The sequence below is a fragment of the Pygocentrus nattereri genome, chromosome 7 (assembly GCF_015220715.1).
Source record: "Pygocentrus nattereri isolate fPygNat1 chromosome 7, fPygNat1.pri, whole genome shotgun sequence".
In the NCBI taxonomy this organism is placed as follows: Eukaryota; Metazoa; Chordata; class Actinopteri; order Characiformes; family Serrasalmidae; genus Pygocentrus; species Pygocentrus nattereri.
The window spans coordinates 6,369,600-6,393,498 of record NC_051217.1 but is presented as its reverse complement, the minus strand read 5'-3'; the positions used below and the strand labels follow the sequence as shown (position 1 = coordinate 6,393,498).

General features: G+C 40.2%; 1 protein-coding gene across 1 annotated transcript in view; it reads right to left on the bottom strand.

The window, feature by feature from the left end:
- Positions 1 to 23,899, bottom strand: part of cdh13 (cadherin 13, H-cadherin (heart)) — a 511,235-nt gene that overhangs the window by 29,246 nt on the left and 458,090 nt on the right. The window contains exon 12 of the mRNA XM_017689216.2: positions 13,550 to 13,692. Within this exon, the coding sequence (XP_017544705.1) occupies positions 13,550 to 13,692 (143 nt within the window). The remainder of the gene's footprint in view (positions 1 to 13,549; positions 13,693 to 23,899) is intronic.

Below are 23,899 nucleotides of genomic sequence, written 5' to 3'. Positions count from 1 at the left end.
GGAAGTTGGACAATGGTGTTGTCTTTCACGATGAGCTCAACCGCAAGCTGTTTATTTATTAAGAACAAAAGATCTTTGAAAGCTAATGCACAACACCAGCAATGGACTTAAACTGGCTTCCACTTTAGTTTAATTGGCACTACAATATGTTCAGCACTGCCAGCTGGAGGGTCTGACAATAATAAAAAAGAACAATTAAGGTGCAAAAATACTGGGTGCTATAATGGCTCTAACATTTATAAAACGTTGTCCTGTCAGGAGTGTGAGATGAAGCACCTCCCACACAGTATGTACACAAGAAGAACAACATTCAGCTTAGCTAAGGCACATATTCATTTTCAACTTAAGTTGATTATATATATATATATATATATTTTACCCCAGCTAGTCACTGTGCATCCTCGGCTAGATTCACCATCATTTCATTAGGGCTGAACTTGGTGACAGCGGGTGCGGGTGGTTTCCACTAAAACACATATTGTTGCTGTTGTTAATGCTGTGATTATTGTTTTCTCAGCTAGAGCAGCCTGGGTGATGAAATAGGACTTGTCTCGAGGGAACGAGGCTCCAGGCCTTAAAATGTCACAACACATTATTTTCCAGCTGCAGTGCAAAGAGTTGAGAGTGCAAAGCGAATGGAGACAATTAAACCTTACATGAGGACACAAAGCAGAGGGTGAAGGTTGGTGGGTCAATATAGGGATAAGTCAGGCTATGACACAGAGAGGGCATGAAACACGATACAGTTCAAGGAACCATATTCTTCCCCCTTGTAAGCTTATAATGTGGTTTCATGTACATAAAACATTTCTAGTTATTTCTACATGACTATTTTCCAACTTCTCTTTGTCTTAAAATGAATTTTTATGACTCTGCCTTTAAAAGTGATATGTAAATGAGCTCTGTTATGACTGGCTGACCTGTATTCTGCCTCATTCATAACAGACATTTGTCATGCATTATTTTGTCAGCATAGTGCTCACATAAGAAACTGTGTCAATAATGCCCTATTTGAGCTGGATTAGTTTTACCAGTGTCATTTTCCTAAGTTAACCCAGATAGCCTAGATTGAAACTTCATAACCCAGACATTCATTTCAATGCTAAGATTAGTATGAAACAGATCAAAGCAAACAAACAACAAAACAATCTTTCAGTTAATGCTAGATAGAATATTGTTAGGCTTGTAAAGTGGGCTCAGTGAATGATGCCCAAGAGGACAGAAATCACTCTACCCTGTGAGATATTTTATTTTGATTCTCCTTCTAATTCGTTCATCATCAAAAGTGTTTTAGTAGTCCTGCTTTAAGCTTGAGGATAAAGGAAAAGTGCCAAGCTCTATTCTAACAGTTCATCTGATCTCCTGGTCACCAAAAAAACTGTTGATGTCAAGGCACTAGGCAAAGGTAGGCAGCTGCTTAGGGCCCCCATTAGTCAGTGGCTCCATGAAAACAAAAATTAGATATACTACATGTGCTGATGTTAAAAAATGTACTGCAAAATATATAAACATTTTAAGATAGTTTTTATTTGCAGTTGTAGTGATTAATTAGTTATTAAAACTAATGTCAGACCATTTTTCTTGTTTCAATGCTAATGATACTTTCTTGTTTTAATGCTATGTGCATACAGTACAAAACCTGCTAATTGCATCATCACCACTGCAGTGAGCAGTCTAAAGTAAGTTTGCTGTCGAAGGAGCTGACATCAGAATGTAATGAGTGAGTGGAAGGAAAAGCCTAGCATGGAGAATAACTGGCTTTATACCTAGGGCGCCCCACACTTGGCCAGCTGCTTTAGGCGATCCCGCGCTCTTGGGGCCTGGTCCTCACTACAAGCTGAGCTACTTGGCAGCTTCTAAGTTGATACTGAGAGCGTGAATAACTTCTAATATTTGGCAAATTCCAGCAGCATCTAATGGCCTTACATGAAGTCTTGAGTATAAGAAAATGTCAGTAATCCTAAGATAGATATAAAAAGATACACATTTTTAGGCATATTGCCCACTACTAACTACTACTACTACTACTACTACTACTACTACTACTACTACTACTACTACTACTACAAGTAATAATAATTACAATGGTTATCAACATATTATCATCAGTAACAACAACATCTAGATGACAATGTCTGGTCCAGAAAGTCAACCTTTAAACAACAATGTGCATAAGTTAATATTGCCTGGGTGACATGTTGATGAAGTTTAATCAGCACCCATTGTGGAAATGCATATAGGTCACCCCACAGTTGACACTGGCTTGAAAGCAAACAAAGATGAAAATTGATCTGCAATTAAAGTGAGACTCTCCTTTTTCACTGAGTATTTAGCTGGAACCTGCAGCCGAGACGCACGCAATTAAACCTGTGAGTCCCTGCAGAACAAAACTCACTGATTAGCCTCCTGTGTCCCCTTTAATGAGAGACTAGCAGGGAGGAAGAGACCTGCTTCTCTCTCTCTCTGTCTCTCTCTCTGTCTCTCTCTCTCCAACAATGCCAGGCCGAGTCTTTCATCAGCCCGTCCCCTGGGTCTGACTTTGTGCTGTGCCTAACAGTCTCCTTAAACACGCAGAAAGAAGACATGATTAAGCTCTATTTCTTCCTGAAAGCTTTGGAAGAGGAAGTGACAGGCTGCATGGTTTTAGAGACACTGATGTTCTTACATCAGCCCTTCAAACTTCAAAGTACAGAAGCAAAAAAAAAAAGCTGTCTTTTAGAAAACCACTCAGCATTAATTTAGCCCAACAAGAAGCAGGCCGCAAAATTCAAGAGCACTTGCTGATTTCCCGTGTTTTTGTTACTCTCTCTTTCATTACCCCTTGCAAAGCAAGCAATACCTTTACACAGCTAGCACAGGCAAAGTGCAGTTTTTACTCCAGACAAGAAAACAACAGCCATCTAAAAGCATTTCGCATCCTTTTTCACAGTCCAAATCACGGGTGCTGTAATATCCAGGGTAAGGCACCATTTCTTCTACAGAGTGTCACTGGAGGTCTTGGAGAGAGCAGAGGAAGCGGCATGTTCTGGCCAGGGAGATGGAGCGCGGCTGGGTTAATGATACAGAGCGGGGAGCTGAAAGAGAAAACAAAAGCCCTTGCCGGCGAGAGCTGGGAGCTCCTCGGCTTTCTAGAGTGGATCTCATTACGACACCATTATCGCAGCCAGAACCGGCAGCAGCTCACACACTCACTCACAAAACCCCCCCAAACCCCCTCAGCCCAGCCCTGGAGCCATGGGTCAGAATAAATCTGCCAGGCAGAAACACGTGTCCACTGCAGAGTTAACCCCATCACCCGCAGCTCTGAGAGAGAGAGAGAGAGAGAGAGAGAGAGACGGATCAGAGAGAACGAAGCAAATTATGTGCTGAGTTTAACTGCAGGTGCAGGCACATGCTCCGGCATGCAGGCTATTATCGATGGGCCTAAGCCAGGCGACCAGGGATGGCCATCATCCTACTCTGGACACTGTGAAATGGGCTGAAATTCTTATGTTGTTAATTTTGAAAAAGCATGTTGGTGAGCTCTGTGTATGAAATGGTCTAGAATCAAGAGTCTTTTACACTTATAAATGAAAGTTGGCCAAAAGAGTCTTTTGGAGAACAAACCACTTTTGGTTGCCTTTCAGCTGATCGTTCTTTGAAAAATCATTCTTACATATGAGAATTTTTTAGTGTGAAGTGCCTTTCAAGAGATTAAAGAATCTCTACATAATAAAGATTTCATACCAATTTAAGATTGAAATAGAATCATATGCCTAAGACATTAATGATTTAAGAACTTTTATTTGTGCACAAACAGAATTTGTATTTCAAGTAAACTCTGTATACTAAAGGTTACATGACTCTTCTTGCAAATCCCATTCCAGGGGACTATGTGTTTTCCATGACTGCTAGGGTACATCAGCTGTCCACCTCTTGCAGTGCATTGGTTCTTTAAAACTTTTATCTTTAAAACAGTGTTAGAACTCCACCAGCGCTTTGAACCGTGGGATACATGGAGTCCAACAGCATACATTATCTCAGAAAAGTGAGTAAACCCCTCACATTTCTGCAAATATTTTATCATATTTTATCATGGGACAAGACTATAGAAATGAAACTTGGATATAACTTAAAGTAGTTAGTGTGCAGCTTGTATAGCAGTGCAGATTTACTGTCCTCTGAAAATAACTCAACACACAGCCATTAAAGTCTAAATCGCTGGCAACACAAGTGAGTACACTTTGCATTTGAATAATGGGACACACATGGGACATTTACCAGAAAGCATATGAACAGTGGCAGCAAACAGTTAGGAACCAAAGAAGGCAAGACACACACCAAATTGTACCATGCTGACAGAGTGGTACAATGCTGTACATGCAATGCAAAGATGGCAGTGCATTTCAATGCTGGCACTAACATTTCAAACCAAAGCACCCATGTTACAACATGTCTTCTACTAGTTACATCAGTCAATTAATAACAACAACAGCAGGAGGATAAATAATCACTAGTTGCAGCTCTAAAGGGAACGATGAATGAAACTTCATCAGGGAATTTGAGACCAGCTGACACACATTAACAATGTACAGCAATATGCACCTGGTTCAGAAGCTGAGTCACTACCCATATTGCTTATACCTCATCTGCCTAAAAATGACAGTTGTTTACTGCACATATATGCAGAAGATCAAAAATGTGCACATTCCTAATAGATGAGGAAGTCTTGAGAGAGAGGCCCAGTGCCTCAGTTGTAAAGAGAAGAACAGATTTCCTCTGAAGCGCTCTATAAAAGATATACAGAGCACAGGCAAGTGTTCAAACAGCTTTCTGTCCAAACAACTGTGTGTCTGCTCCTTCTGAATGACTGCTGCACGCGAAGGTCTAACCATATGCCAGTGATCCTGACACACCCCGCCTTGCTCTCTCATGCATACACAAAGAGGCTATGCTGCTGTATGATACATCGCTCCTCAGCTTTGATCGCACTGGATCATCACCGCTCTATATGACAAGTGCGGCCCACTAGGGCTGTGATTTAACATTTAAATAAACCACAGAGTAGAACCCATTCGCTACTGCGCTGCCTGTGCCGTAACAAGAGCAGACAAGCAGATGCCATTTCTCAAGCGAGAACCCACTGCAATGCATGTTTCAAGGTAATTTCAGCCATAATACTGTAAGTCTAATAGTGAAAAAACATGTCCCAGATTCGATACAGCACTTTCCATCCCCATCACTGTTGATGTACAAACAGGAAATGTAACTGACTGCGTAAACATCAAGCATAAAGCTGACAAATAGGATTGAAAAGCCAAAAAGATATACAAACAAGCAAATGATGGGTAGCTGGAGACGAATATGAGTGTATGTGTGCACAAACACACACACACTATAGTGGATGAACAGCTGGATCAGTGGAGAACAAAGGAGTGAAGCATTAACATTGAAAAAATGACGCTGTGTGTGTTTATTGTTGACATGTCAACAATTGCTCCCCAGTCCATGCTGTCACTATATGGAAACTAAGCTGCAAAAATAGGCCATTCTGAATGTATTGTGCATGTGATGTCATGAAAACCAGCACATTTGCATATATCCTCCTCTTAAGCCCACTGCCCACTTGTCCTGAAATGATAAGGAGCGTTTTAGCCTGGACTGCTTTTTGTATGAAGCACAACACAACAAGCAGATATTCACAACAGATGTTACTGACATATACAGTCCTATGCAAAAATTGGAACACCTCAAATTACAATAAAACACATTACGTTTTGTTGATTTACCAAGTGAAAATAAAGTTCTTTAAGGGAACATTTTAAATGAGGCAATTTTCTGCTAATTTTAGTGCACAATTTCCGTTTATGTGCTGAGCTTAACATACTAATGTGTCATAACATTTGTATAGGCCACATTTTACATAATTTCTTTTTCCCCAGAAGCTAAATTCAGAATATTCAATAAAAAAAAAAAAACATGACAACTGTACATTAAAATGCCCAGAAGTGTGTAGAATCTGCTCACTTAGTTTCACCAAAATATGCAACATGACCAAGGGTGCCAAAAACTTTGCAAATTACTGTACCAAAGAGGTTGGAAAGCAGTGAAGCAATAATTATTTTGGTACAAAAAGCCCACTAATGTCAAAAAGTGGACCTCAGGTAAAAAAATGCCTATGGTATGTGTGCAAGATGTGTATTTTACACAACTGATTCTGACCTGTGCAGTTATATCCCACTTAATCTATTTAGGTGTAAATACCGTGTACTTTTATTTTGCATAGTGTGGACAGAATTTGCAGGCTGGGAAGTGACAGAATACAAGTATTCAGAAAACAGAAATTAAGTCAGTATCAGTATTCAGTCATTTACATGACATTTTAGAAACAGTATTCAGAACACAGTTCCTTTTTTAGGAGAATAGGTTTAGAATACGTACCCACCAAGAAACAGCATCAATGCTCGTTTCTTACCTACTTTCAAATCAATATGTTATATAGCAAACACACTAAATAAGAACTCAACAAAGTGTCCATGTAAACACCACAGTTCTTGCTGAAGCCTGAGCAGACCGATAAACCATTGTTATGAGCCAGTTATTTGGCTGACCATTAACAAGCTCTTTAGAGGGATGACTAAATTAATTAGAAAGCATCAGTTTGGTACTGAACACAAAAACACAAAAAATGAAGTGGAAATTAACAGTTAGTAAATGTAATAATAATTTCTCTCATAGGCCTTATCAAGATGTATTATACATGCATTCCGAATATGTTACTTATTATTGCTGTTAGGGGATGTTACTGAATAAATCTTGGGAAGTGTGTTCTGTATTCAGCCATCAGGACTAATGCCCTGCCCAACTCTAATGATTTGTAATACTCTTTGGTGCATATGTCTGGTACTTATTTATTTTGTTTACTATTTGGGTTCTGTATTTTCCATTTAATATCCCCTTTGTATACAAACAAGAATTCAAAATGACTGCATAAACATTCAACCTATAGCTGAAAAACAGCACTGAAACAAAATAAATAAACAAACAACCGAATAAAAAGTAGTTGTTACAAAACAGGTATAAGCATTTGAACACACACACACACACACACACACACACACACACACACACACACACACACACACACACACATATATACACAGACACACTCAGATATACACACGCTTAAAGAGGGACGGACTGGATAAGCATCTGCTAGCTCAGTGGGGAATAAAGGAGCAAGAGAAAAATCTGTTGGAGCTTTAGACTGAAACAACTGATTAGGCACTCGAACGTGGAGCCTGTGCCAGCGTTGAAACAACACAGCGGCTCCGTGGCTGCATGGCTGAGAGGAGAGCAGGTGTTGCTGAAGCTCGCAGGAGCACAGTCATTATTCCCTGGCTGAACAAAGAGGTGAACTCTGCTGGTCTCTTAAGAGCTTCACAGTTCACCAAGTTACAAATATCTGCAACCACACTGGAGGTTTACATATTAAAGTCTGCAACATCTTCACACTATGAAACCTACCACATATAAGTTCATACACTAAAATCTGCTACATTCAGCTTCACACCTTAAAGACTGCAACATGCAGATTCACTCCCTAAAAACTGCAACATGCAGATTCACTCCCTAAAGACTGCAACATGCAGATCCACACCCTAAAGACTGCAACATGCAGATCCACACCCTAAAGACTGCAACATTCAACTTCACACCCTAAAGACTGCAACATGCAGATTCACACCCTAAAGACTGCAACATGCAGCTTCACACCCTAAAGACTGCAACATGCAGCTTCACACCCTAAAGACTGCAACATGCAGCTTCACACCCTAAAGACTGCAACATGCAGCTTCACACCCTAAAGACTGCAACATGCAGATTCACTCCCTAAAAACTGCAACATGCAGATTCACTCCCTAAAGACTGCAACATGCAGATCCACACCCTAAAGACTGCAACATGCAGATCCACACCCTAAAGACTGCAACATTCAACTTCACACCCTAAAGACTGCAACATGCAGATTCACACCCTAAAGACTGCAACATGCAGCTTCACACCCTAAAGACTGCAACATGCAGCTTCACACCCTAAAGACTGCAACATGCAGCTTCACACCTTAAATACTGCAACATGCAGATCCACACCCTAAAGACCGTAACATTCAACTTCACACCCTAAAGACTGCAACATTCAACTTCACACCCTAAAGACTGCAACATGCAGATTCACATGGTGGCGTCTGCAGCATTTAAGCTCACATACTGAAGTCTGCAACATCTAAATTCACATGCTACAGTTGCCAATATACAGCTTCACACCCTAAAATCGGCAACATGCAGCTTTACATTTAAATAATGCAACATGCGGCTTAATATGCTAAAGTCTGCAACATATAGGTTCACATGCTTATGCCTGCAATATGAAGCTTCACATGCTACAATCTGCAACATGTAGGTTTGTATGTTAAAGCCTGCAACATGCAAAATGAAGGTTCAGCAGTTTCAGCTGCTAAAGCCTGCAACATCTTCTCCTAGGACACTGGCACACCTGAGCATGTATCTGGTCAGTCAGAACACCAGGAACTGTGGCGTAATGTGCTGGCTTATGAATAGTAAGACATGATTTTATATTTTATATGATTTATATGTGTTTATATTATATGATATATATGATTATATATAATAATCATATATTTATATGATTATTTCATTATCAGAATCATTATTCTTGCATTTAGAGTACTACTTTTTGTATACTCTGCAGCCACTAAACGTTTATTATTTGAGATGTAAACACAAAACTGTGGAGATGAGAACTGTAATGGATCAAATGGTAACATCTTGTAACATACGAACCACTTGAGAAGTACATTAGATTTTAGAAATGGTAACTTCTTAAGAGAGAAAGAAAAATATTCTAAAGTTTAATGTATGTTAATGTAGTATGTTTTGTTGGTTTTTTTCGAAGTAATTTTGGACCATTCTACTGGTTCATTAGTCATGAAGCATTCACAGAATGTAAAGGGCAGTTAGCCTTTTTAAATGTGTAAAAAAAGTTTAGATATGACAGTAACAATATGCAATAAACTCCTCTAAAGTGTGCACTGAGTTTGTTAACTTTACTTCAAAGTAATTCTGGAGTCACAATACAGTTACAATCACACCCACAAGCACCTTGAAGTCCTCACTACTGAATGTCCATTCTTTCTCATCACTTTTTCTATCTGTTTTCTCCTGCTCTGTTCTTCCTGTCTCATTGCTCATGCTCTTTTCACAGCTCCCATCAGCACTGTCCTTCTCTGTGGTCAGAGACAGAACGAGAGAATTCATCATCTGAGCTCTCCAAATAAAGACATGGCAGACTGGACTGGATCGATAACCTGTTAGTGACCAGCATGACTCTCATGTCAGGCAATCATCCGACAGCTTGAACAGACCGGGGTGTCTGTTATAGACTACGGTCTATGTGGGACAAAAAAATGACCACAAAAAACATGTTGAGTACAAGCGGCCACACACACACACACACACACACACACACACACACACACACACACACACACACACACACACACACACACACACCTCACAGAGGAAAGGTGAGAGCAATGTTCAAAGCAATGATCCAACCTGCCATTTCTACACTGTTTCAGGGCACAGACTAATGACCTTTGAGATGGAACTCAAATATTGGCCTGACAGAGCCATAAACACAATATTTAGTGTGGCCATAAATAGTGGAGCCAAACATAACACTGTCAACCTTGTACAGCTTATTCGGTCTGGACAGCTAACAGAGTGCAGTATTTCTGTGCAGAGAGGTCATCTGTTTTGGTGTTTTATTAGAATGATACTAATAATGACAATAGTACTCCAATACTGCTATTACACTAGTATAACTGCTACTGCTATCACGTCTATATGGACAGCTATATAAACAGGTAAAGTCCATATATGGAAACTAAGCTGCAAAAACATTGTGTTTTTAATTGCTGTTTCTGTGAGCTCACGATTACGTGTGCATTTATATACCCACCTACTCAGCTTACAGCAGTTTATCCCCACCCATTCACATTGGAATTATAAGGAGTATTTCATTCTGGATGGCTTTTTGAATAAGGCACAATACAGGGCAGCCAATCAGTACAGAGGTCATTTACATATACACTGACACAGTAACAAAAAGAGCTTGTTTAATTAGTTGAAAGGGTTAAAGAGAGGTGGGAAAAACAGCCACTGAATAGGAACTATGATTGATTTTGGTACATAAATACACAGAAGTGCTATAACTTAAATGACTTAAAAGGGGGCATGGAAGAAATGTGTGCTTGAATTTAAGAATATATTTACATGGGAAATAACTTCAGAAAGTCCTTAAAGATCTTTAAAAAAGTGCACATATATATTTTATACATGTGTGTGTTTTGTGTTGCTCCCAATTTATGTGTTGCTGCCTTTCTTTGCCAGGACACTCCTGTAAAAGAGATTTTTAATCTAAGTGAGAAATCTCTAATGAGAATGGTACCAACTAGCTCGTTAACTAATTAACTCTCATTTCTTTAAAGCAGGCATCAGATGTCCAGTAGATGTCCACAATGTTAACAAAATATTAAAGACTAGAAATTAAAAATATTGACTACAAACATAACTTGTATAACTACGGACAAAAGTATTGAGACACCCCTCCTAATTAATGAGTGCAGGTTTTTCAGCCACACCCATTGCTAACAGGTGAATAAAATTAAGCACATAGCCTTGCAGTCTCGATAGATAAACACCAGTGGGGACCAACTCTGTATTAATGCCTATGGATTTAGAATAGGATGTCATAAAAGCTCCTGTAGGTGTAATGTGTAGGTGTCTCAGTACTTTTGTCTATATAGTGTATATTTAAGGATTGCTGCCATTGTACCCATTTAATCCACAAATAAAAGAATATCCTGAATTCACAAACTAATTTCATCTGAGACCATAAAGAAAAAAACAACTCAATACATACAACCGTTACAAGTGAATCCATGGCATGGCAGTGCCTCTAGCTGCCAGTGAGTCTGTTTTGTTGTCCAACCTCAACATGGTCAAGAACCACCCACTTTGACAGGATGCATCAATTTGAGTGACATGCAAAATTATCAGCTACAAAAAACTCTGAAAGACAAGCAACTGTGAAAGGAGGACTAAAACAAGAAGTTCTGTGCACGTCTGCAAACACGCCAGAATATCTCTGCTACCTGCCAGATGCCTTAAATAAGCTGTTTTTATAGATGGGATGCCATGAATGTTTTTCTATTAATTGATCGTATCTTTTCATTAACTATTTAACAAAGACAAGGAAGTCCAGCTCTGTTTCTGTCAGAAATGGGCAAATGTAAAGACATAAAATGGCACATCTGGACATTATTAAAGAGCTTAAATGTAAAGTAGTGTTTAAAGAGCTTAAATGTAAATGCCCCTTCATATAATTCATTCCTCTGCCCCTGATTTGCTAATATCACATGAGTGTCCTGTCTGATCCCACTATGTCCACTTAGATCCAAATCCAACTTTGGGTTGGGGGTAGGGGGTGGACAGAGAGAGACAGAGAGAGAGATACAGAGACATATTGACACACACAGAGAGAGAGAGGGGGGGGGGGCAGTGCTCTCTCTTCTTTCACTCTCCCAAATGTGTAAGAATCCCTGTGCTTGCCAGGCTCCTTCTGCTAATGCAATCTCACAGCTCTGTTAATGGAGCACTTCTCAAGAGCCTTCTCTGTCCTCCATTCATTCACAGACAGAGAGAGAAAGAGAGATAGAGAGGGGGTATGTTAGCAAAAGTGTCAAAAACAGGGGAGAAAGAGAGAGAGAGAGAGAGAGAGAGAGAGAGAGAGACAAAGAGACAGAGAGAGAAGGTGATGAAGAAACAAGAGCGAGATACAGAGAAAGAGAAAGAGAGAGAGGACGAGCACAGGAAAGAGTGCAAGAGAGAAAGAAGGAGGGAGGGGCAGAGAGGGGGAGAAGAGAAAGAAAAGGGGAGAGAGAAAGAGAGGGGGGCCTGTTAGAGAAAGAGTCAAAGACAGAGAGAGAGAGAGAGAGAAAGAGAGAGAGAGAGAGAGGAAGGGAGAAGAAGCAGGGAGAGAAGAAAAACAGAGGGACAGAGAATGAAGGGGGATGTTAGCAAACGAGAGAGTGCAGATGAGTGAGAGTGAGAGAGAAGCAGACAAGGAGAGAGAAAGGAAGGAAAAAGCAGGTGGACAGCATGTTAGCAAAACACAAAGTGAGAGAGAGAAAGAAAGAAAGGGAGACGGAGCAAAGGAGAGAGTGTGATGCCAAATAATAGAAAAAAGAGAAAGAGAGCAAAGGAGAGCAAGAGAGGGAATGTTAACATGAGAGTGCCAGAGGAAGAGGAAAAGAAAGAGGGAGTGAGAATGCATGTTAACAAAATGAGTGAAAGAGAGAGGGGAGGAACAGAGGGTGAGAGAGTATGAAAGAGAGAGAGAGAGAGAGAGAGAGAGAGAGAGAGAGAGAGAGAGAGAGAGAGCATAGTGGCAAAAGAGAAAACGGAGAAAGAGAGCAAAAGAGAGAAAGAGAAAGAGAGAGAGCAAAGTGGCAAAAGGAGTAGGTGGCAAAGGAGAGCATGAGAGGGCATATTAGTAAGAGAGTATGATAGGGAGACATAAAAAAGAAAGAGGGAGCAAGAGAGCATGCTAATAAAAGAGCCAGATAGAGAGAGAGAGAGAAAGAGAAAGAGAGGGAGGGAAGAAGACAGGAGATTTTGCACGTGAAGATGAAGTAAATAACAAGTGAAGGCAGAACAAGACACAGCCACATGCACACTCCCAAGGACTCGTCTCAGCCCTCTCCCACAACTTCAAGAGCTCCTGGCTCCCATCTGGAGGAACCCGTTATGGCAATTAGGGATGCCTCATCGTCTTGAGGTTAATTAAATCTCCTCGAATGCCAAAGCGAGAGGAATGACTACACTACCCAGAGATCAGTGAGGCAGAGGCTGCATGTTCTGTTTGCGTGAGCGTGTAATTTCCTGTGGCGAGAGGATAATGCATGACCCTCACCCAGCTCTAAAGCACCACTGATGACTTGTGTGAATACCTCTCCAAAGGGTTCCACCATGATATTGGCATAGCTTCGACTGCAATTTAAAAGACAAAAGAGTCACCACTTAGTATGCACAACATCCTTCGGTGCCATTTACAAACGTACAGGGCCAATTACAGCACAGGCGCCAGCTCATTCCACTGGCAAGGCTGAGTTTAGACATATCACGCCAATTCCAGCGGTGAAATTATGCCTCAGTAGTAGGCAATAATGTGCAGGAGGAAAAAAATAAAACACTAAAAAGGCACTGAATCCGTCTTCAAGAATATCTGCTAAGTGCTAAGACCTTGATTTAGACTGTATTAAACAATAAGTACTTTTTAACAATGTTCATCCACAACCTAAATGCCAAACGCTACAACAACCAGTTAGAAGCAAACTGTCTGTCATTAGGAAGCCATTAGAGGGAGGTTATGTAAATGGCATTCGGCCCCCGAGAGCGAGGAACAAGTCAACTGAGGGTCTTACCGTTATCTGTGGCCATGAAGACTGCACTGTAGTGGTTGTTATGGACATGGGGAGATTCGCGGTCCAACGTGGCTGTGGTGTTGACCATGCCTCTGACCGGGTTTACACTTAGCCAGCCCGCTGGGTCTCGCAGCACTGCAAACCTGACGAGGAGAGTGCAAGAGAAGAGAGGATTTACACATGATGACACGCAGCAGGCCCAAGGCCCTTTCAAAGCTCACACTGATCAATATTGCCTTTAAAACTCTTCCTAGATTTAAGCTACCGGTCAAAAAAAATACTGTTTTCTTTTATTTTGTTTGAACATCACCCACATGTGTTTAGTGTCCAAAGTTTTGTTTTAGTTTTGCAACTAATAAGCTCATAGTGGCTGATTTAGTCTGCAATTATCACACTTACTACAAACCATGTTGTGTTGTCAAGCAATCATGAATACAGGCCTATACATAGCCATTTTTTGGGGGGGGGGGCAAGGGCTCAAGAGAAGAAAGCTACACTATGTAAGACTTTTGTTAAAATTAAAGGAGCAGTATTACTGAGTCAGGATAAAAAGAGGCTAAAATATGGCGTGTGCTGCTACAAGTCACTCTGTAAAGCCTGAAATACTTACTTAAAAGTCAGAAGTGTTGGGTTGGATTCTGTGAGAGTTTATCGGACCACGTCATACATCTTTATATATTAACATCTCAAAAATAAGATCAGCCTTGATGTTTGTCTCAAATTCTACTGATGATATAAGATGAAGATATAATGACAACAGCAGAAGACATCCTCAGAAGACACGTCGTTCAGCAAGTTTTCTTTGAATACTTTTTCAATGGGCTCACAAATGTCAGATTAACCCACCTGGGTAAGGGTCTGACACTGGAAAATGCTCTTCTTCATGATGCATGCAATTATGCCTTTCTATCAGAGAGGTCTCCAAAATCCCCAAATCGTACATATGTACTTACATTTTACAGCATAACACAAACATGCTCATCAAGAAAGGCAATCATGTGTCAGAGAAAACCACACAAAGTGATTCCCCAAGGCAGCTTTACCTGCTTTACTGCTCAAAAAGGGACTTGAACCCTCATTTCTAGCAAATAGGACTGTAAATCTACCCACTACGTGTCACGATTGGCCCCTCCCAGTCTGGTGCATGTGTGTTTGTTTTGGGTTTTAGTCCAGCCCCCTCGTTTCAAGACTCCACCCCTGATTGTCTCCACCTGTGTTTCCACCTGTCCCTTGTTTACCCTCATGTATTTAAAGTCTGTGTTTTCCCCTGTCTGGTTACTGGTCTTTGTCTGAATTGTTGTTTGCTGTGGTTTGAATCTCTGTCTATGTTGTTGGTTGTACTGGTGTTGTTTGATTCTGATTTAAGTCATGTCTGGTCTCCGATCTATCCATGTTGGCTCAGTGACCCTGGACCGTTTTGACCGTGACCCTGGATTTGCCCATGATAAAAGTCGCTTATCTCAGCACATGCGCACGCCTCCTCGCTCCCTGTTACACTACGTTTTTCAACAACTATTAACTGTGGAGTTGTAACTATAAGCAAGCTATACGCGCTAAATACGACCATCTGTTTGTTCTTTAAAATGCAAAGTGATTTGTTAAAAGAAATTATTTGTTAAATTGAATAATTTCTTCTTAATAAGTGCTTTAATTTCAACACATTTAGGTAGTATGTTTTTTTTTCTTCCTTTGGTGACGTCACTTTTCACGCAACTCCCTGTTTGCCATAAACATGATACTTAAATGTGCAAGTGCACAAGGATTAACCGAAGCCTGAGTATCTAAACCTGGATTAACAAATTTGCTAACCGCGTTTGTAAAACAAGTTAACCGTGTCTGTGTTTGCTGAAGAAGCTGAAACTTAGTCAGCAAGTTAACCCTGCTTTGTTAGACAGACCCCAGATCGATTATTTCTGGTCGTCCAACTATAACTCAAAACAAATTTCATAACGCCACGAAAAGCAAAATATATCTTTAAGATTTCTCATCCCTTGTTCTTTTCCCGTTTTCTGCATGATTAAGAATTTTTTTTTATTTCCTCTCACTCAACCATCTTAGACACATGATGGTACAGTAATGACACAGGAGTTGTTAGGGGTAGCTGCAGGGCCCTGTGCAGCTACTTTCGTCAGTTATTACTATGAACTCTGAGGACTGGAGGGCAGCGGCCTATCTGTGCGTGTGCCTGCTGAAATAAACTTGCTTATTTGTTTTTTGATGGGAAAAACTGGAGAAAAATATGCTGGCTGGCAAAAACAGTAGTAGGGGTTAATTTGAAGCCTGAATTTTGTCTGTAGTTTTGTTTGTGTCTGTGTGTCATAAACCACATTTACTTGAGTCTACTAGATACTACTTAACACAGTTTGAGGCATGTGTGTTATGATTTTAGGTTGATGCATGTTTTCACAATGCTAAACCGGAGTCCCAAGTTATAGGGTTCCACTTCATGTTAGCTACATGAGCATCATAGAACCACTGCAGACACCAAACACACAGATCAGTGAACACTGCATTTGAGGTAAGGGGACAGTTATGGAAATGAGATTTTTCACCGAACTAGCATTTTAAAACTGGCTGTGCATCTTGTACCCTTTGCATAGTTTACATATTGCTTCTGCTTTTCATATTAATATCGTTAAAAGCAAGAGAATGCAATGGCTGGGTGAGGAATGATAAGTGCGAGTGATGTTGCTTTGTCTCTGTGTGCACTGTAGCATTCAGGCTAAAACCCTGGTGTTACTCTTCCAAAGAAGAAGCGGAGGACGAGGGCATGTGGATTGATGTGGACGCTGGGTGTTTAGAAGCCCACGTGATAAATGACTTGTGGAAAAGCCTTCAGGAGTAATGAGCTATTTAACAGTCGATGATATCTCAGGCATGACCTCTAGCACACTGCTCAAGTGTATGTGTATGTGTGTGTGGTTGTGCTTGGATTCTCATCTGGGCTCATGTCAGTGGTTTCTGATTTACAGGGTCATTGAGAGACATACGCACAAAAGGAAATGTGGCGCACTCTGCTTCTAATGTTCTCAGCAAACCCAGTGAGACTCTTCCATAGTGAGAGACAGATGGTCAGCTTCAGCTTTCAAAAGCTTCATTCAGCACTAATATACAGCCTTAAAGATCCCATATCCCACTTTTTTCTTGTATTTTATTTTATTCCTTGAGGAAAAACTTGACATTTTTGTGTGTTTATGGACCAAAAACATACTTAAGTCATACTTCATTTTTACATGGCTTCTCTTTATCTCTTTAGAATTAGAACAGAGAACAGGCTTAGAACAGACCGTTTTTGTTGCTGTGCATTTTAAAACTGATATAAGTAAATGACTTATGTTCTGATTGGCTGCCTTCAGTATGACCTCCTGAAGAGCCTCTTCAGTACAACATATTCAACATATTCTACTGCCAACATGTGTCTGTGGAGATTTATACACCTGTTAGCATTGGGTGTGGCTGAAATGCCTGTCCATATACTTTTGGACACATAGAGTATACAAAGTTTATAAAAAACGGCACCTCACAAGGAGTACAGTAAAATGTAATTTTTTGTGAAGAAAGCACGTAGATAAACCATACATATAATGTATTTTGTTTAGTGTATTTTGCTAGTTTAAGGAAATAAAATGTGAATTCACAAAAACAAATCATCACCTTTATTTAAAGGTTTTGTGGTTGGTGTAGTGTAGTGGGTAACACCTCTGCCTTCTACGCTGTAGACTGGGGTTCAATCCCCTGTTTGGACAAGCACCCTACACTATACCAATAAGAGTCCTTGGGCAAGACTCCTAACACTGCCTTTGCCTACCTGTGTAAAATGATCAAATTGTAAGTCACTCTGGATAAGAGCGTCAGCCAAATGCTGTAAATTTAACAGATATTTTCTTTTATTTTAATGTCAATAGGTAGTTGAACTAGTGAACAATTTCTAAGAAATTAAACTACTGTTATTTTTACCATTTAAAAAAAAACTTTTTACTGTCAATTAACAGGTTTTGTCTGGCACCCCTGCTGCAGGACTTTACCATTTTTTACAGATTGTTTTTACAGTGTCTAAATGTATTGGTTTTTATAACATCACAAATATTTCATTCAAAACGGTCTGTTTTTGTGATTTGGTCTATATATATATATATATATATATATATATATATATATATATATATATATATATATATATATATGTGTGTGTGTGTGTGTGTGTGTGTGTGTGTGTGTGTGTGTGTGTGTGTGAACAGTATAGACATGGAAGAAACTGGCTTTGAAACCAACAGAAAGCCAGAGAAATTCATATTTATATCACACGGGCCCTTTAAAAGAATATGAAAGCCTCAGCTGAGGTGAATTCCCTCTCCTTCGTAACCTATTCGGAATGTGCTCACTGAAGCATGGACAAACTGGAGAACAATGGAGTCTTTCCCAGCTTATCAACCTCTGCACTGTGGATGTCTTACTTTCTTTAGCGGGCTGTTTTAGCATGCAGGTTGTAAGAATCTATCATGAGCTTATGAGCTTTCAATTCACATTTTACCGCTGAATAACTGGGGTTTGCATTCACAAAACATGAGGGTGCTACTGTATCACATCTCTCTATGTACATCACTCCCACACCCCACACAAACAAGCACACACGCATCACTTGCACAGCCTCGAGACAATTCCCGCACGCGTGTGGGTGGGTGTGTGTATGAGTGAGGTGACACACCTCTCACTGGTAGACAAATTGTCTCTGAGCCGAAGCTCCTGGCCTAACAGAGCGAGACAAAGCCTTGGGAAATGGCTTTGTAATCAGCCTCCATACTTAAGCCCACAAAAAGAGAAATGACACACATACACAGTGCGTCCCCCACAGTGAGCTCGTCCTTCACTGTTTCCAGCATGCTTACTCGCTCGCTCTCATCTGACATACATGAACACACATCTACATTCTAATAAGAAAAAAAAAACCTAAACCATAATATAGCATATCTACAGTACTGTGCAAACGTCACACACCATCTTTTGCTTACTTAATGTCAAATCAAAGCATGGTACAACTTATCTATTTAAAATTTTATGTGGCCAGTCGCACCAGCTGTGCGCAGGTGCAATGTAGGCTTGTTGTAATGTAAGTGTTTACTAAGTTAAGGTTTATGCATTACTAAATCAGAACAGGCTGCACCACATAAACTAGTTTTAACATTGAGCTTAGTAGTTACTAAACTACTATGTAGTTTACACCTTCCCCTAAGCAGGCATAAGGCTTGGTGAAACCATCAGAAACCATGTATAAAACACAAAAAAACTAAAACATGACTTTTGGCTAACTAAGCTAAAAAAATCTAAACGCTATACGCTGTGATTTTACTTACAGCTCTAATATTTGCACTGTTTGAAGCTAAACACCCACAGCTCCAGCTCAGTGAGACTCAGCAGCTGCCCAAACGGCTAAACAGAGGCTGCTGTTGTGTCAGTTATCCAGAAACCGTCATTTAAAAAGCTGCATATTTTCCTTTCCCAGGGAAGAAGAAGAATAAAACAGACAGCGGCTGTAGATAATTAGTTTTATTCAGTTTATTTTGTACATGTTGGACATTTTTTTCCCTTGAAAAAGTCAGAGCCATGGTGGCACATTTACTGGTGGGTTCTGAGCGTGTTTTTGTCATGTGAAAGTGAGATACAGTGCCCTCCATAATTATTGGCACCCCTGGTTAAGATGTGTCAAAAGCCTTAAAATAAATTCAGTTTTTATTGTGGAAACATACTGTCACACTGAAAATTGTAGAAAAATGTAACCTTTAACTCAAGTAGAGTTTTAGGGGGAAAATAAAATCCCTGACTAAGAAATAATTTTTCTTCATAAAATCACCTGTTCCACAATTATTGGCACCCCTAACAATTCTTAGGAAATAAATGTAATTAAAGAATTTCTGTCACTTCTACAGTAGTTTACGAAGTTAATCAAAGTATGTAGGAACATTTAATTAGCAATTCACAACTTCCTGTTTCCCTGGGGTATAATTATGACGTGACACAGAGGCCATTTCTCTTCAACATGGGAAAGACAAAGGAACATAGCATTCAAGTAAGGCAGATGTGTGTTGACCTTCACAGGTCAGGCAATGGCTACAAGAAAATAGCCACTCACCTACACCTGTCCGTATCTACTGTCAGAGGAATTATTAAGAAGTTTAAAACAACTGGAACAGTGGTAAACAAGTCTGGACGAGGACGCAAGTTTATTTTGCCACCACGCACAGTGAGGAGGATGATAAGAGAAATAAAAAGTTCTCCAAAGCTCACTGTTACGGAACTGCAACAAATGGTAGCATCTTGGGGTCACGAAGTCTCCAAAACAACCATCAGACGCTATCTACACGCCAACAAGCTGTTTGGGAGGCATGCACGGAAAAAACCTTTTCTCACTCACAATCATAAACGTAAACGTTTGGAGTTTGCTAAGCAGTACTGGGACTTCAACTGGGACCGTGTGCTTTGGTCAGATGAAACAAAGATAGAGCTTTTTGGCAACAAATGCTGTAAGTGGGTCTGGCGTAACACAAGAGCTGAGTATGCAGAAAAGCACCTCATGCCCACTGTGAAATACGGGGGAGGATCAGTGATGCTGTGGGCCTGCTTTTCTTCCAAAGGCCCAGGGAACCTTGTTAGGGTGCATGGCATCATGAATGCTTTGAAATACCAGGACATTTTAAAACAAAATCTGGTGGCTTCTGCCCGAAAGCTGAAGATGGGTCGTCACTGGGTCTTTCAGCAAGATAATGACCCTAAACATATGGCAAGATCTACACAGAAATGGTTGACCACACACAGAATCAAGCTCCTCCCATGGCCATCTCAGTCCCCAGACCTTAACCCCATTGAAAACCTGTGGGGTGAGCTGAAGAGGAGAGTGCAGAGGAGAGGACCCAGGTCGCTGGATGATTTAGAGAGATTGTGCAAAGAGGAATAGTCGAAGATACCTCTTTCTGTGTTCTCCCATCTTGTGAAACATTATAGGAGAAGATTAGGTGCTGTTTTGTTGGCAAAGGGGGGTTGTACAAAGTATTAACATCAGGGGTGCTAATAATTGTGGCACACATTATTTGATGTTAAACAATTATTTCTTAATGTGGGATTTTTTTCCTACTGAATAAATGCACTTGAGATAAAGGTTGGATTTTGCTCTTTTTTCCATTGTGGTCCTATATTATTTAAAAAACCCTCAATTTATTAGAAGCTAAAGAACACATCTTAACCAGGGGTGCCAATAATTATGGAGGGCACTGTACACACTAGTTAGTTGTTGCTAGTTAAAACACGACTTACAGATTTGCGGTGCAACCAAATTTAGTAAAACTATTGTAACTAAGGACTTAGTAAAGACTTTATGCCAAAACTTATATATAGACTTAGCAAATCTGGTGCAACCCTGTCCAGCAGTTCAAAAAATGATCAAAACATTGTGAAGGAGAAGGCTGCGCCACATGTAGTATGTGAGCCAGAGATGCCGAACCAGTAGACTGAGTGGCTGATCCACCTTTCTTGTTTGTGCCAGCCTACTTAAAGCCATGTCGATTCTCAGTAGGAGGCAGAGCCCAGAGAGAGAGAAGGAGACCAGCGGAGACTCAAGAAAGAAAAAAGACAGAAAAGTTCCTCCTGGCCTCTCAAAGAGCTTCACAAACATTTAAAGAAGAATTTGACTCCTAAGAACAGTGTAAGACCACCAAAACTGTCAATATCAGATAAACAGTACTTAAAGCTTTCATCATGAGAGAGAGGAGGAGATCCAGCTCTGCTCTTGCTTCAGGTCTGAAAACATCTGTGGAGCTGTGGATGTGTAGCTGCCAAGAAGCTATGACTGAGAAAAAAAAAGGCACAGAAAATTTGCAAATCAAATAAAGAAGCTGCTGATGTTCTTAGAACAATGGACTGACCACCCCCTAGTCCAGACATCACTGAATGTGCTTGGGATTATTTGACTGGTGAAAAGCAGAAAATACGACCAACTTCTGAAACTGAACTCTGGAGGTGTGGAAAAATATCCCTGCAGATTTCTTTGAAGAACTATATATGTTTTCTGTTTGTTTTCCTGATCCTGAAAAACTTGGACTGGACTAGAAATGAAATATATTAAGGGTGATCGCTTACTTTGGAGTCCTTGTAGAACAAATAACTGAACATGAAATGGGTTCAGATTTCCAGGGGAATCCATACATACAATACATTCTAGGACAACCAATGCAGACACTTTCACACACTTGTTCACACATAGATTCAAATCCTAAATGCAGACTGATGTTACAGCTGTACTGCTCTCACAGGCGATTAACCTTGCTATTTTCCCTATCTCTCAACAATAAAAACACATCTTGCGCACTGCGTCTCGACTTATCACCGTTTTATCCCAACACTTCCCTAGGAAATATGCTCTTCTGCATGAAGACAAGCTCATCTTCGAGAAACAAGCTAGCATGAGATTATCATCACGCTGCTTTGGGTACAAACACCCCGCTCTCAGATTCAGATGTGCTACTGAGCTGTTTGTAAAATCATTTGCTATTCACTGATGAAATCTCTCCGGTTCCAGCGTGAGTGGCAAAGCTATAAAATGCTCGCCATGCAGTCTGCTGCAACGTGTTCATTTTTATGTGGCTGGAGCAGACAGGAACGAAAAAGAAAATGATTTATACAGATGATACCAGGTTCCAACTGATTGTGACTTTAATTCAAATTTGGAGAAAACAGTGAGGTAAACCGCCCCAGTATGAACACTGGTACATGCACATTCTGACTCACAAAAGAACAGTTATGGATATAATACACTGCCATCTTTAATTTGACTAATTGTAATTAATCAATTAATAAAGAGCAGAAAGGTGAATGTCACACAAACTTTACTGAATAATTCAGGGCCTTTGATTGGCTTTTTTAATTAAATGAACTTTGTTTTCTCTGAGTGCTGCCACTATATTATAGCCAAACAAATGACTGCAGCCTCCGTCAAGCTCCGCCCTCCAATAACTGCACAGAAACCACTGCTATCTGCAATGGCCTCAAGCTCAGTTTGTTATCTGCACATCAGTGTTAGAATGTGAAGGTTCAGCTTCGGTTAAAAGATGTAAAAGATGTCATTTTCTTTCATCATCATCAGTTGTATGTGAATTTGGTATTTACAAATGCTCTTTCAATACGATGGCTGAAACAGGCTTTGTGAAAATGTCAACACAAACTTCTAGTGTTACTTCAATGCATCAAAGGTAGGACAAGAACAGAACATTAACATTTTTCATGCCTGCTGTGGTAATGTGCTTTACCTACAATGATTAGGTTTGGGTTTGTACGTTTGCTGTGTTGTTTTTCCTCATCTAAGCACTTCTTATTTGTCTTATTTTAGACAAAAATATTATTTTAGTGAGTTTGGAAATTGTGCCTACCAAGTTGGCTTGCCCAATTTTTTACAGGCCTACCCTAAAGTTTACTAAAGCTTGTCATGGACCTCTGTTATCGTGATGTTAATAGTGTTACAGAGTAAACTGTACTACACACTGCTAGAGTAGAGTCACACAACACATTGGATGGAGCACAGGGTGCAGAATGCAAATTTGGCACCATTTAAGGTGGAATGGAAAACTCAAAACAGAACCTGGCAGATACGAAGCTAATGTCAGCTTTGTTTAGGTTTGTGTAGCAATGGAAAGATGATGAATGGCAGTACTGGAAGTCGGTGGTGGTGTGTGCACCTTAACTAAAAACCAAGGCTTTGAGTTTTTGGGTGCTGTGCAACTATACCCATTGCAACCAAAATCTCCAGCAGCCCCAGGGCACATCAGTAATTTGAAGCACCCCTGCCAACAAGAGCAGAAAAATATTTTTCCCAAGAGTCAAAACTATTTTGTTGAATGTGCAAAACCTGACACTGTGGCCTAAGGATGTCATAAAATGTACACTATAGCACAGAAGGCATTTTTGTGCCATAGTATGTTTTGTGGCTACAGCGATGAGCAAGTTCAACCAGTGCAGCTAAACAGCTGCATTTCTGCAACAATTTCAGCTATTATATAGATATATATTAACATCAGATCAAAACACCTAGCATGTTTAAAAGATCAGATCCTACAAAGAGAAATCCATAGCCACCAACATGACTTATATACACTCACCGGCCACTTTATTAAGTACACCTTGTTAGTAAAAGGTTGGACCCCCTTTTGCCTTCAAAACTGCCTTAATTCTTCGTGGCATACATACTTCATTGACATGATACCATCATGCAGTTGCTGCAGATTTGTTGGCTATGCATCTATGATGTGAATCTCCCATTCCACCACATCTGAAAGGTGCTCTATTGGATTGAGATCTGGTGACTGTGGA